Consider the following 13,687-nt stretch of genomic DNA (forward strand, 5'->3'; position numbering starts at 1 on the left):
GATTAGGAATTGGTTATTGGACAGAAAACAGAGGGTAGGATTAAATGGTCATGTCTCTCAACGGAGGATGGTCAACAGTGGAATGCCGCAGGGATCTGTACTAGGACCAGTACTATTTAATATATCTATAAATGATATGGAAATCGGAATGACGAGTTAGGTGATCAAATTTGCAGATGATACAAAACTATCAGAAGTTGTTAAAACACGTTCGGACTGTGAAATATTGCAGGAATACCTTAGGAAACTGGAAGACTGGGCATCCAAATGGCAGATGAAATTTAATGTGGACAAATGCAAGGTGATGCACTTTGGAAAGAATAATCTGAATCATAATTACCTAACGCTGGGGTCCACCTTGGGGGTCAGCGCTCAAGAAAACATCTGGGTGTTGTTGTGGATAATATGCTGAAATATTCTGTTCAGTGTGTGGTGGTGGCAGCCAAAAAAACAAACAGGATACTAGGAATTCTTAGGAAAGGGATGGTGAATAAGAATAAAATTACTATAATGCCTTTGTATCGCTCCATGTTGTGCCCACACCTTGAGTATTGTATTCAGTTCTGGTCGCCATAGCTCCAAAAAAATATAGCGGAATTAGAAAAGGTTCAAAAAGAGCTACGAAAATGATAAAGGGGATGGAACTCCTCGTATGAGGAAAGGCTAAAGAGGTTAGGGCTCTTCAGCTTGGATGATGGGAGATATGATTGAGGTCTACAAAATCCTGAGTGGTTTACAATGACTAGAAGTAAATCGATTTTTTTTTACTTGTTCCAAAAGTACAAAGACACTCGAGGAAGTTACATGGAAATAATTTTAAAACAAATAAGAGGAACTATTTTTTTCACTTGCGAGCGGAAGAAAAAATGGCTAAAGATGTAAAGAGAGGTGACAAGACATTTTTCAGATATATTGGAGAAAGGAGAAGAGATAGGAATGGAATTGCGAGACTGAAAGATAATGAGAATGGCTATGTGGAGAGTGATGAAGATAAAGCGAACGTGCTAAACAATTATTTCTCTTCGGTGTTCACGGAGGAAAATCCTGGAGAAGGACTGTGGTTGGCTGCCGAGGGAACATCTGGGAATGGAGTGGATACTGCGCCGTTTAGGGAAGAATGAGTTTATAAACAGCTGGAGAATCTGAAGGTGGACAAAGCTATGGGGCCGGATGAGATACTTCACTGGATACTGAGGGAGCTCAGGGAGGTCCTGGCGGGACCTCTTAAAGATTTATTTAATAGATCTTTAGAGATGGGAGAGGTTCCATGGGATTGGAGATGAGCGGATGCGATCCCTCTTCACAAAAGTGGAGACAGGGAAGAAGTGGGAAATTACAGACCGGTAAGTCTCACGTCGGTGGTAGGAAAAATAATGGAGTTGCTGCTGAAAGAAAGGATAGTTAACTTTCTAGAAGCCGACAGGTTACAGGACCCGAGGCAACATGGCTTTACCAAAGGAAAATCCTGCCAAACGAATCTTATTGACTTCTTTGACTGGGTGGCCAAAGAACCGGATGAAGGACGTGCGCTAGATGTAATCTACTTGGACTTCAGCAAAGTCTTTGATACGGTCCCCCACAGAAGACTCATGAATAAGCTGAAAGGGTTGAACTTAGGACCGAAAGCAGTGGAGTTCCTCGGGGGTCGGTGCTGGGGCCTATTCTGTTTAATATATTTGTGGGAGATATTGCTGAAGACTTGGAAGGAAAGGTGTGCCTTTTTGCGGATGACACGAAAATAGCCAATAGAGTGGATACCCTAGAGGGAGTAGAAACAATGAGAATGGATCTCCAAATCTTAGAAGAATGGCCGAGGGTCTGGCAGTTAAAATTTAATCACTATTTCAATTAGGGATCTCTTGTATGTAAGCTGGTGCTGGAAAATCTTTGAATTATAACAATTGCACCAGTGTTTGGCTGTACCTACTCCTCTATAAATGATTTGTGTTTTATATTTTTATTTTTTAATATGCAGTGCTCAGTATTTGCTGTTGTGCCAAATAACTGTGAAATACGGTGGTCAACCAGCAGCACAACAACCCTCAACCATCACAGCACTGTTCCTGCCTACCTGCCTTTCATGTTGAAACACTTTACATCTGTTGACCACAGTCTTAATAGTGTATAGGTCCTATACTATACGAGAATCCACTTATCTTTGCAGGCGTGCCGGATTCCAGTGGTGGGTCTTGTTGCATTACCGCTGGTCAACCCTCACCCTAGTGTTGGTGTGATCTGTGTTTAAAATCAATGTCTCATTGTTATTCCCGACGTGGGGCCACATTTCTCCATAACGGCGTCTTCAAGAGAACGTATCAATAAAACTGCAAAATACAAATGGCACTTCAGTTCTTATTTATTTAAACTCTCATTAGTCTTAATGTTAATTAATAGCAATATCTATAAATCTTCTGAAATAGTTTTACTTGAAAATTATTTAAAAATTATATCTGGGCTTACCGGGCGCGATCTCAATTCAAATACCTTCCTGCTTTCACAAGCCTGGCGCTTACTCTGGTCGCAGTTTTTATGCGTCAAACCGCAGCTGTTTATGCTCCTACTAATTACAAGTAGGTACTGTGTGATCTCGGTGTTCAATTAGAGTGTTAAGCACTCTATTTCCTTATTAAGTCCTCTTGGTTGTACTGTATCCCATCGGTATATGAATGTTTGTTCTTGCTGCAATAATAAAGCTGTTATATCACCCCCCCCCCCCCCCCCCCCCACACTGCAACTGTACTTGGCAAGCGGTGACATCTATAATGATATTGAATTGCTGGCACCATTACCCTTCTTGGAATGTGGCAAGGATGCAGAGCTACCAGCCAAAGATGGTGGTGCTGCCCAACTGTGATCATCTAGATGGCGGCATGAACTGGTGACCTTTGCATGTGATCTTGTGGCTCAGAACAGGGACATAATGGCCCAGAGGGATTGTAAACTGGAATTACAGGAACAGATGCTAGTGATAATGGAGCAGCAGATGGCACAGGTGGATAAACAAATGGGTCAAAATGACATATTTTAAATCCGATTCCAGATGACCTTTAGAAATACAATGAGTTACTAGTGGTGTTTCTGTTTTATTCAATCGTATATTACTCAGATGTTCCCCTATACGTTGTTTAACTTTGCGCTTGGTTTGCCCGATGTACCATTTCTGGCATGGGCATTGGATTGCATACATTACTTGTGCCGTGTTACAATCCGTTTTTGATCTCAGTTCAAAATGCTTGCCAGTAACTGGATTGATGACAAATTTTACCTCCATACCTCCCTAACCACTAGACCACTCCTCCAGTCCACTCCCTTGAAATTTGGCTGCCCCTGTGGTGGGGGGCAGTTGAGGACGTCCAAAATGTTTGAAAGAAGGACGTCCACGCCTTCGTTATGCCTCCGGTGACACACACATATCCCCCCCCCCCCAGGAACCTGCATACTGCCCCTCCCACAGTGACGGCCAAATTTCAAGGGAGTGGAGTGGAAGTAGTGGCCTAGTGGTTAGAGCACTGGTCTTGCAATCCAGAGGTGGCCAGTTCAAATCCCACTGCTACTACTTGTGATCCAAAATCCAAACAAGTAAAGGGGATGTCAGAGGCATACAAAGGCATGGATATCCTTCTCACAGAAACATCCACATTTTGGACGTCCTCAACTGCCGTTGCAGGGACGGAGGCATAGCGAAGGACCCATACTCTAAAAAAAAAAAAAAAAAAAAAAAAGATGAAAGTTTTTAAAGTTGTTTTTTTTCGGGGTGGGGGATGATTAGTGACCGCTGGAGGAGTCAGGGGAGGTCATCCCCGATTCCCCGCAGTGGTCATTTGGTCATTTAGGGCACATTTTTGTGGCTTGGTCCTAAAAAAAAAAAGGACCAAGTGAAGTCGGCCAAGTGTTCGTCAGGGACGCCCTTCTTTTTTCCATTATCGCTTTAGGACACCCATCTGTAAAGCACGCCCCAGTCCCGCCTTCGCTACACCTCTGACACGCCCCCAGGAACTTTGGTCATCCCCGCGATGGGAAGCAGTTGGGGATGCCCAAAATTGGCTTTCGATTATGCTGATTTGGGCGACCCTGAGAGAAGGACACCCATCTACCGATTTGTGTTGAAAGAGGGGCGCCCTTCTCTTTCGAAAATAAGCCTGATAGTATACAGTGAGATAACATCTAACATGACCAAATAAATTGAGTCAAAAGAATTCGATGTTGCCTCATAATAAGCCAAGATTCTCAAAAAAATGAGTAGATCTGCTGTTGATGACTAGCTGCTATAGAAAACAGTCCACGAACATCGATAAGGGCTCCAGCAAAGACCCTCTGCTGAAATTATAGGTCTCCCAGGAGGATCCTGTAATGTTTTGTGTTTTACAAAATTTATAAAAATTGATAAAATTTACAGAAGAATTCTTTTTGAGCACTGCCTATACACCTGATATTTTGCTGCTGGATGGTTTTTGCCAATGATGAAGCAATGATCTGTTTAGATCGCTACCGCTCTTTAAAACCCAGCAGGGTCTGAGTGCCTTTGAGGCGTTTCCTTCCTTTTTTCATTATTCATATGTTAGCGTTTCATAGTAATATCTGTGTATTGCTTCTGATAATAAGTGACCATAACAAGTTCCATTGTTTCTTCTGTTCATTACAATTACATCTGAGAGCTGCACCCTGGGAAGACTGGGATCTCACATCCCCTTCCCCCTATGTACATGTCCATGCACTGGCATTGAATGTCCAGGTTTCCAGTACCAGGGTTACCATATAAAGATAGGACTGATGTTTATTCTGTCCTGTTTATTTTGTCAACGGGAAGTGCTGGCACTTAACTCGCCAAGGGCCGACTCTGCCCCCAAAATAGCCAGTTTTCAGTTCAGCCCTAACTGGTTATTTTCAACCAGTTAAACGTCACTGAAAATTAGTGATTAGCCCCAAGCAGGTGATTCAACCAGCCATGAGCTGTTTCTGGCCTGTTAAATCACTTTGAATATTGACCTCCTATTGATTAAAAGTTGAAAGGCTCGTGTCACAATGTTCATAGTCAATGAGAAATTGATGGTAACCATGTGTATCTTTATTTGGACATCTATACGCCAATTGTAAAATGGTTAACATACATTGATTGCATATTTACCCATTCCCAGCTGCCGGCAATTTTGGAAACAAATACACATAGATTATCAATATGCTCACCCCTTCCACCTCATCATTTTTCTAACACATAGATTCTCATGCAAGTTGTCATTTTGCTGCTTGTATTATGGAGAGCTTCAGAATGGCCCCTAAGCAAGAGGTTATGACTCAAAAGGGCAACTTTACTTCAGAAGTAGTGGATATACTTCTCAGGAAGCTTCTAAAATACAGAAGGGACTTCTTTTATGTGGCAGGACTATGCCTCAGGACCTACACAAAGCAAAAAAACATGGGTTAAGATCTGCCACAAGTTGAATGGTGTGTTTTACAACAAAGATGTGGAGGACCTGAAGTGTAAGTGGAGGGAACTCTGCAGGAATGCCAAGCAGAAACCGTGTGGCAGCTCCCAACCCAGCCAAAGAGACACTGAATGCTATTGAGAAGCAGGTCTTCCAGACCCTAGATGAGGAGGCAGTGTGGGGGATTGGAGACCTGGACACATCTTGCCAGCCAGTGGGTAGCAGTAAGTATTACCTAACATACATAGCTGCGTATGCACCCAGACCCCTACCCTCCCACCCCTGTGCAGCATCTCTTTGTGGCAGCAGCTGCCAATGTGTCATGCAAATGGTATGTGGTCCCAGCATCTTGGTTATTGTATGGGAGGAGACAAATGTTTTGTTGTTCCCGTGTCATCTAACCTGGACAAGTGCCACAATCATCAAACAGTGCTACTCTCAGTGCCCTTACAGTGAGATCCCATGTGGATCCCATTCCTCTTTTGGCAGGGTGGGGGTATTGCAAGGTCCTACAGACTCTGGTTAACAACTTGCATATACCCATGCCATCCTGTGGCTCTTGGGTGGAGTCATGCTGCTGGCAAGTCCAGAGCAGCCATACTCCAAGTGTCAGCGTGCATCTGTGAGGGCAAGGGGAGGTGTTTGCAGTTAGGGATGTTGCTTTGCATGATTTATGGATATACAGGTTTAGGGGAAGAGCTACAAGATACCTATGTCCCAGCAGGTCTCTAAGATGTGCATATCGAGGTCTGAAGTTGGGATTCCACACCCGAGGCAATGTGGCACTCATACATTCTCTGCTGTTATCTACAGGAGAAGACCAAGATATGGATCACGAGAAGGGAGGCAAGTCACAGCCAACTGTATCAACTCAGCAGCCATCCCAGGACAACGAAGATCTGCAGGCAGATGGAGTAGATATAGTGGACAGCTAGGAGGAAAGGCAAATGGATACCAATGAGGCACCCATGGCAAGCGGTGACATCTATATTGATATTGAATTGCTGGCACCATTACCCTTCTTGGAATGTGCCAAGGATGCAGAGCTACCAGCCAAAGATGGTGGTGCTGCCCAACTGTGATCATCTAGATGGCGGCATGAACTGGTGACCTTTGCATGTGATCTTGTGGCTCAGAACAGGGACATAATGGCCCAGAGGGATTGTAAACTGGAATTACAGGAACAGATGCTGGCGATTAATGGAGCAGCATATGGCACAGGTGGATAAACAAATGCAGCTGAACTGGGTGATCGGGTGATGTGGACCTTGACCTGCAGAATGGAAATCCTGTGTGAGAAGATGGAGCGCTTTTCTTTTTTGGGTTTATTTTTTCTTGAAAATGTAGTTTCTTCATGTATATCCTGTTTCTGTTCAAGTATTATTGCTTGCAATTTGTCAGTTGGTAAACGCAAAACAAGAAAAAGAAGATGGAGCATATGACCTAGTCCTGACAAAGACATCTCAACAGTCAGCCCATTCTATCCACCACCGAGCCACCAACACCATACATACCAAAGGGAATGGGAAGCAGCAAGCCCCAAGAGCTTCCAATAAGAGGTCCTTGACTGCCATCTGGTCTGGGCCCATACCAAGGGTTCTAGGGGGTAGGCATGACCCACTACCTGCTACTCAGCAGCTGGCACAACATCGTGCTCCACAATCACAGTTGTCCCAGCATTTGCTGCAGAAGCCTAGCAGGCAGAAAAGTGAAAGAATGGATATGGAATAAGAGGGGGACCAGGAACATGTACATGATACTATCCCATAGCTGCCTGCACATTGATGCTGTGAGCTGGGCTCTGGCTCATGGATGTCTGTGGTTGTGGTGGCATTTGTGTGTAGTATGTGCACTTCTTACCTATGAGCCAGCCGCCACTGATCTCTCCACTGTCAAATTAGTTATGTATCCTGAGTGTGCAAGGATGTACGAGTCATGGCAGGATCCAGGGAAGCAGGGGAAATACATCAATGATCTCTCCCCTGTGTATTGCATACTACTTTAACGTCGTCCTTTAATCTCCAACTATGCTCCACCTCCCCCACTCATCAAAATGGTCACTGTCTTGATCTCATCTTCTCCTCCAACTGTTCACCCTCTAGTTTCCTTGCCTCCGATCTTCCCCTCTCTGATCACCATCTTATAACTTTCACACTTAAATCTCCTCCCTCCCAGTCCCGTCCTATCCTATCTAATTTATCTAGGAATCTTCACGACATTGACCCTTCATCTCTATCCTCCCATGTTTCAAACCTCCTCTCTACTGTGGCACCATCCACGTCTGTCAACGAGGCTGTTTCTTCTTACAACAATACTCTATCCTCTGCCTTAGACACTCTTGCACCTTTGATGACCCGCCCTGTAAGGCGTACAAAACCCCAACCTTGGCTGACTTCTAATATCCGCTACCTACGTTCCTGTACCCGCTCCGCCGAACGCCTCTGGCGGAAATCTCGGGCCCTTGCTGATTTCTTACACTTTAAGTTCATGCTGACCTCCTTCCAATCTGCTCTTTTACGTGCCAAACAGGATTATTATATCCAACTGACCAACTCTCTTGGCTCTAATCCTCGACTTCTCTTCACCACATTGAACTCTCTCCTCAAGGTGCCCCCTCCCCCAACTCCCCCTTCATTATCTCCTCAGACCCTTGCTGAATTCTTTCACAACAAGGTTCAAAAGATAAACCTTGCTTTCTCTACCTCACCACCTCTCCCTCCACTAGTCGTTCCCCTCTCTCTCCTTCCCCTCATTCCCTTTCCTCCTTTCCTGAAGTTACTATTGAGGAAACTACACTTCTCCTTTCTTCCTCAAAATGTACCACCTGTTCCTCTGATCCCATTCCCACCCACCTTCTTAATGCCATCTCTCCTGCTCTTATTCCTTTTATCTGTCACATTCTCAACCTCTCACTTTCCACTGCGACTGTCCCTGCTGCCTTTAAACATGCTGTGGTCACACCTCTCCTTAAGAAGCCTTCACTTGACCCTACTTGTCCCTCTAATTACCGACCCATCTCCCTCCTTCCTTTTCTCTCCAAATTACTTGAGCGTGCTGTTCACCGCCGCTGCTTTGATTTTCTCTCCTCACATGCTATTCTTGACCCACTACAATCTGGTTTTCGCCCTCTCCACTCAACCGAAACTGCGCTTACTAAAGTCTCCAATGACCTATTACTGGCTAAATCCAGAGGTCAATATTCCATCCTCATTCTTCTTGATCTTTCCGCTGCTTTTGACACTGTCGATCACAGCATACTTCTCGATACCCTGTCCTCACTTGGATTCCAGGGCTCTGTCCTTTCCTGGTTCTCTTCCTACCTCTCCCTCCGCACCTTTAGTGTTCACTCTGGTGGATCCTCTTCTACTTCTATCCCTCTGCCTGTCGGCGTACCTCAGGGTTCTGTTCTTGGTCCCCTCCTCTTTTCTATCTACACTTCTTCCCTTGGTTCATTAATCTCATCCCATGGCTTTTCCTACCACCTCTATGCTGATGACTCCCAAATCTACCTTTCTACCCCTGATATCTCACCTTGCATCCAAACCAAAGTTTCAGCGTGCTTGTCTGACATTGCTGCCTGGATGTCTCAACGCCACCTGAAATTAAATATGACCAAAACCGAGCTTCTCATTTTCCCCCCCAAACCCACCTCCCCGCTCCCCCCGTTTTCTATTTCTGTTGATGGCTCTCTCATTCTCCCTGTCTCCTCAGCTCAAAACCTTGGGGTCATCTTTGACTCTTCTCTCTCCTTCTCTGCTCATATCCAGCAGACCGCCAAGACCTGTCGTTTCTTTCTTTACAACATCCGTAAAATCCGCCCCTTTCTTTCCGAGCACTCTACCAAAACCCTCATCCACACCCTTGTCACCTCTCGTTTAGACTACTGCAATCTGCTTCTTGCTGGCCTCCCACTTAGTCACCTCTCCCCTCTCCAGTCGGTTCAAAACTCTGCTGCCCGTCTCATCTTCCGCCAGGGTCGCTTTACTCATACTACCCCTCTCCTCAAGACCCTTCACTGGCTCCCTATCCGTTTTCGCATCCTGTTCAAACTTCTTCTACTAACCTATAAATGTATTCACTCTGCTGCTCCCCAGTATCTCTCCACACTCGTCCTTCCCTACACCCCTTCCCGTGCACTCCGCTCCATGGATAAATCCTTCTTATCTGTTCCCTTCTCCACTACTGCCAACTCCAGACTTCGCGCCTTCTGTCTCGCTGCACCCTACGCCTGGAATAAACTTCCTGAGCCCCTACGTCTTGCCCCATCCTTGGCCACCTTTAAATCTAGACTGAAAACCCACCTCTTTAACATTGCTTTTGACTCGTAACCACTTGTAACCACTCGCCTCCACCTACCCTCCTCTCTTCCTTCCCGTTCACATTAATTGATTTGATTTGCTTACTTTATTTATTTTTTGTCTATTAGATTGTAAGCTCTTTGAGCAGGGACTGTCTTTCTTCTATGTTTGTACAGCGCTGCGTATGCCTTGTAGCGCTATAGAAATGCTAAATAGTAGTAGTAGTAGTACTTGCATTTTGAGGGAGTGGAAGGCCTTTCTTTTGTAGTAGGTGTACTCTCTCTGTTTTGCAGACCTGAAGGCCATATGGGTGCAGACACCAAGGACAGAGGAGAAGTGGGCAACATAGAATTGGGTCATTGTGTGTTGTCTCTGCTGCTGAGTCTGTGGGGAATTCGATATAGTCAGCAGTATATGTGTGAGAAGGGCTGTGAGGAACTTTGTGATGCACTGAGAGATGGCTGACTGGCTGAAGCCTGCAGTGGCTGCCAGGATAGTTTGGAAACTGCTGGAAAGGCTAGTGCAGAGTAGACTTTGAGGTTTGCCTCTTGTGAGTGGTGGTGCAGAGCAGGGGCTCCAACTGTTGGCAGAGATGCAAAATGGCTGCCTTGTTGAAGCGGAAGAACCCTATGTACTGCTCCTTAGTGAGGTCAGGGTCTGTGTCCTGGGCCTATATATCCTGTGATAAGGATTTGGCTTGTTGACCCTCCTTTCCCAGTGTGCCTTGTGCAACATGGCCTCCACAGCTCACACATTCTGGCAGTTCATGGCCAACAACTCCCACCACTACCTAGCGTGCTGCCCATTACCACCATCCAGAATGTCACACACTGCAGCAGCACAAACACAGACACCACCTCTGCCAACAGATAGAGCCTCTCCTCTGCACCACCACTCATAAGAGGCAAACCTCAAAGTCAACTCTGCATTTACGTGGTGCCCAGAATCACTGATACACATTGGCATGGCATGCCTCCAAAACAGCCCTGATGTACCTCCGGCCTTTTTCAACATTTTCTGTCTAGACATTTTCTCCAAGATGTTATCGACTTGTAGATGTGGATGTGCTGTGAATAGTGTTTCATACGGTTTAGACTTGTAAAGACACCCACATCTAAAATGACCACCTTTATGTTTCTTTGATTAATCTAAAACTTTTAATAATAATGCGATATCTGATGAATGATATTAAGTATTTTACTGTTTTACGGACTGCAGGGCATAGTAAAATATTCAACCTGTAATCTTAACTGTCTTGTTGTAATCTTTGACTCTTCTATCCTTATGTTTATAATGCCTTTATAGTATAATACTGATTGATTTAAATGAGTGTGTTTTTGTTTGCTAAATATGGGAGATGTATTATGCATGTAAACTGGCTTTATAATTTTGGACTTTGTTTTGTTTTTGTTAACAGGAGTTCATCTGCAAAAGGCCATGGCTGTTTCTGCTATGCATTACTTCGTTCAATTCCCATCACAGTCTACATCATTTTGGTCACATCTCTGCGTTACCATTTGTTCATATGGAGTGTTTTTTCACCTAAGCTGCTGTATGAAGGCATCCAGGCATTTGTTACAGCTGCTATCTGTGTGTTCTTTACTGCCATGGACAAGAATTAGTATCTTTAAGATCTCAGGACTAAAAGATCAATTCTCTATGTTGGGATCTGAATATGTATAGTTCATCTGTTCTGAAAATAATGAATATTTTTGGACTTTGCATAAAGAAATATAATTTTGGGGTTTTGTAATAAAGAGTGTTTTTGGTCTGTTAAAATTGAGGTGTGTTACAATAGTTGCAATAATGGAGAGTTCTTTTATTAGCATAATGGCTCGGTATATTAGTAACATGTTCTTAGTTTATTGAATTTGTTTTATTTTAAGTTGATGTGAGATGTCTGAATCAGAGGTTTCACATCAGTCTCCGTATCCAGGTTCCACACTGATCAACCAAGAGCAAAGATTTTTTCATTATCTATAAATCAACCTTTGGGTCATGAACAACTTTGACTGCTTAAGAGGCCACTGGAAAGTGAATTTGACTGGTGAAAAACATCTCAGCTTATCTATTTTCTGTGTAAAAATACTGTTTTTGAGATATTGCTGATATGACTGAGTAAGGTAGTTGCTTCACCCAGTGTTCCTCCTTCCACACTGAATTTTTCACCTTGACAATCCTAGCTTTGAGGGGAAGGAAGATGCAGATTCTCTCTGCAATCTTTAAAAAAAAAAAAAAAGCAAGCATATTGGTTTATTGTTCATTTAAATGTTCTATACCACTAAACTTTTAAACAGATCACAGCCATTTACAATACATTTAAAAACTCTAATAAGCCAGTAGAAAATTTAATTTTAAAATAGGTAAGACTGTAACAATTATTCCATACCCAATCATACCAACAAGAAAAACATCACAAAGATTTCTAAAAGTATTCCCTAGTAATTGAGCACTAAAAGCCAAATGCTGATGTAAAACAATAAGATTTCAATAACAATTTACATTTTCTTAGTGAACATTCAGCCCAGATCATACTAAGGAGTCTATTCTACAAAACCGGGACTAGACAAAAAAAAAAATGCTTTCTGATCAGTAGACCTCAATAAGCTCATGAGAGTGGTGGCAGTACCAGTCTGTGAGCTAAAGCAGATCTCAATGTCCTTCCATGGGCATAAGGTATCACCATTGATATAAAATAAGATGGAACGTCTTCATGTAGTGCTTTATGAAGTGAGGTTAACTTAAATTATGATCTAAATTGTTTCGATAACCAGTGGTGCCAAATAAGTAATGAGGTTACATGATCATACTTGCATGCTATTCCTAATAGCCAAGTAGCGGCATTCTGCAGTGTCTGTGAGCTGAAATACCGGCATATGCTACAATGCCAAAATCCATCCACAATATCAGTAATACATGGATCAGAGTATACAAGGTTGCCTCATCAAAGTAGGCTCCAAGCAATCTAATTTTGTGCAGTGCAAAAAATAAACTTTTTTCATCACGCTAAGAATCTGATCTGTAAACGTAAACTGAACGTCAACTATAATCCCCAAATATTTAAAGGCATCTACTACTTTAATAGAGACCCATAACAGAACTGGAATCAGAGAAAACAGATCCAACTGCCCAGCTATCCAGCACGCAGATGTTTTTGACACATTCAGCACAAGCTGATGATCCTTCAGCCTACTAGACAATTTCAGGCGTATTTTCAAAGCACTTAGACTTACAACGTTCCATTGTAACCTATGGATGTTTGTGTGTAAGTGCTTTGAAAATGAGCCCGAAGTCTGCTACTAGAGGAAGGTACAGCGCGTGATACCACCTGTTAAATGCCTAGCAGATAAAGTAGAATACAGTTAGTGTGATGGAATACCATGTGGTAACGACTTTCATGTTAATTGCAAGGCACACTCGAGATCCAAAAATAGTGATTTATGCATTAGGAGGGCAATTCTATAAAGGGGCAGCTAGAATTAGAATCCTAGAGGGTGCCTAAAACAATCCATGACCACCTAAACTTCAGGAAATCACTAAAAAACAACCTGTTCAAAAAGGCTTACCCTACTGATCCAACGCAATCCCCACACCCGGCAACACAGCAAAACCAATGATCGTACTGGACAATATACAACCTTCCCTCCCTTCGACCCTCATGGTGCCTGAAACACACCGACCTTATTGGACCATAATATAACCTTGTATTTGTTCTCTACTGGACTTGGCGAACGTCTTTACCCATTGAGCCTGCAAATAGGTGGGAAAATGTGGGGTACAAATGTAACAAATAAATCTGTTCTAAATAGGTACCTACTAGAAAACTAGCATGACTGTATATATTTATTTATTTATTACATTTGTACCCCACGCTTTCCCACACACAGCAGGCTCAATGCGACTTACATAGTAACAATATAATGAATTACAAAATTGCAAGAAGAAAATACAGTTTGTAGTGAACGC

At 43.4% G+C, this 13,687-nt stretch overlaps 1 protein-coding gene across 2 annotated transcripts in view; it reads left to right on the forward strand.

The window, feature by feature from the left end:
• PIGG (phosphatidylinositol glycan anchor biosynthesis class G) overlaps window positions 1-13,288 on the forward strand; it is a 207,083-nt gene extending 193,795 nt beyond the window's left edge. For both annotated transcript variants that reach the window (XM_030194469.1, XM_030194470.1), the window contains exon 13: window positions 11,139-13,288. In XM_030194469.1, the coding sequence (XP_030050329.1) occupies window positions 11,139-11,343 (205 nt within the window). In that variant the 3' untranslated portion in view covers window positions 11,344-13,288. The remainder of the gene's footprint in view (window positions 1-11,138) is intronic.
• Window positions 13,289-13,687: the final 399 nt, after the last annotated feature.

The sequence above is a fragment of the Microcaecilia unicolor genome, chromosome 2 (genome assembly GCF_901765095.1).
Source record: "Microcaecilia unicolor chromosome 2, aMicUni1.1, whole genome shotgun sequence".
Classification (NCBI taxonomy): domain Eukaryota; kingdom Metazoa; phylum Chordata; class Amphibia; order Gymnophiona; family Siphonopidae; genus Microcaecilia; species Microcaecilia unicolor.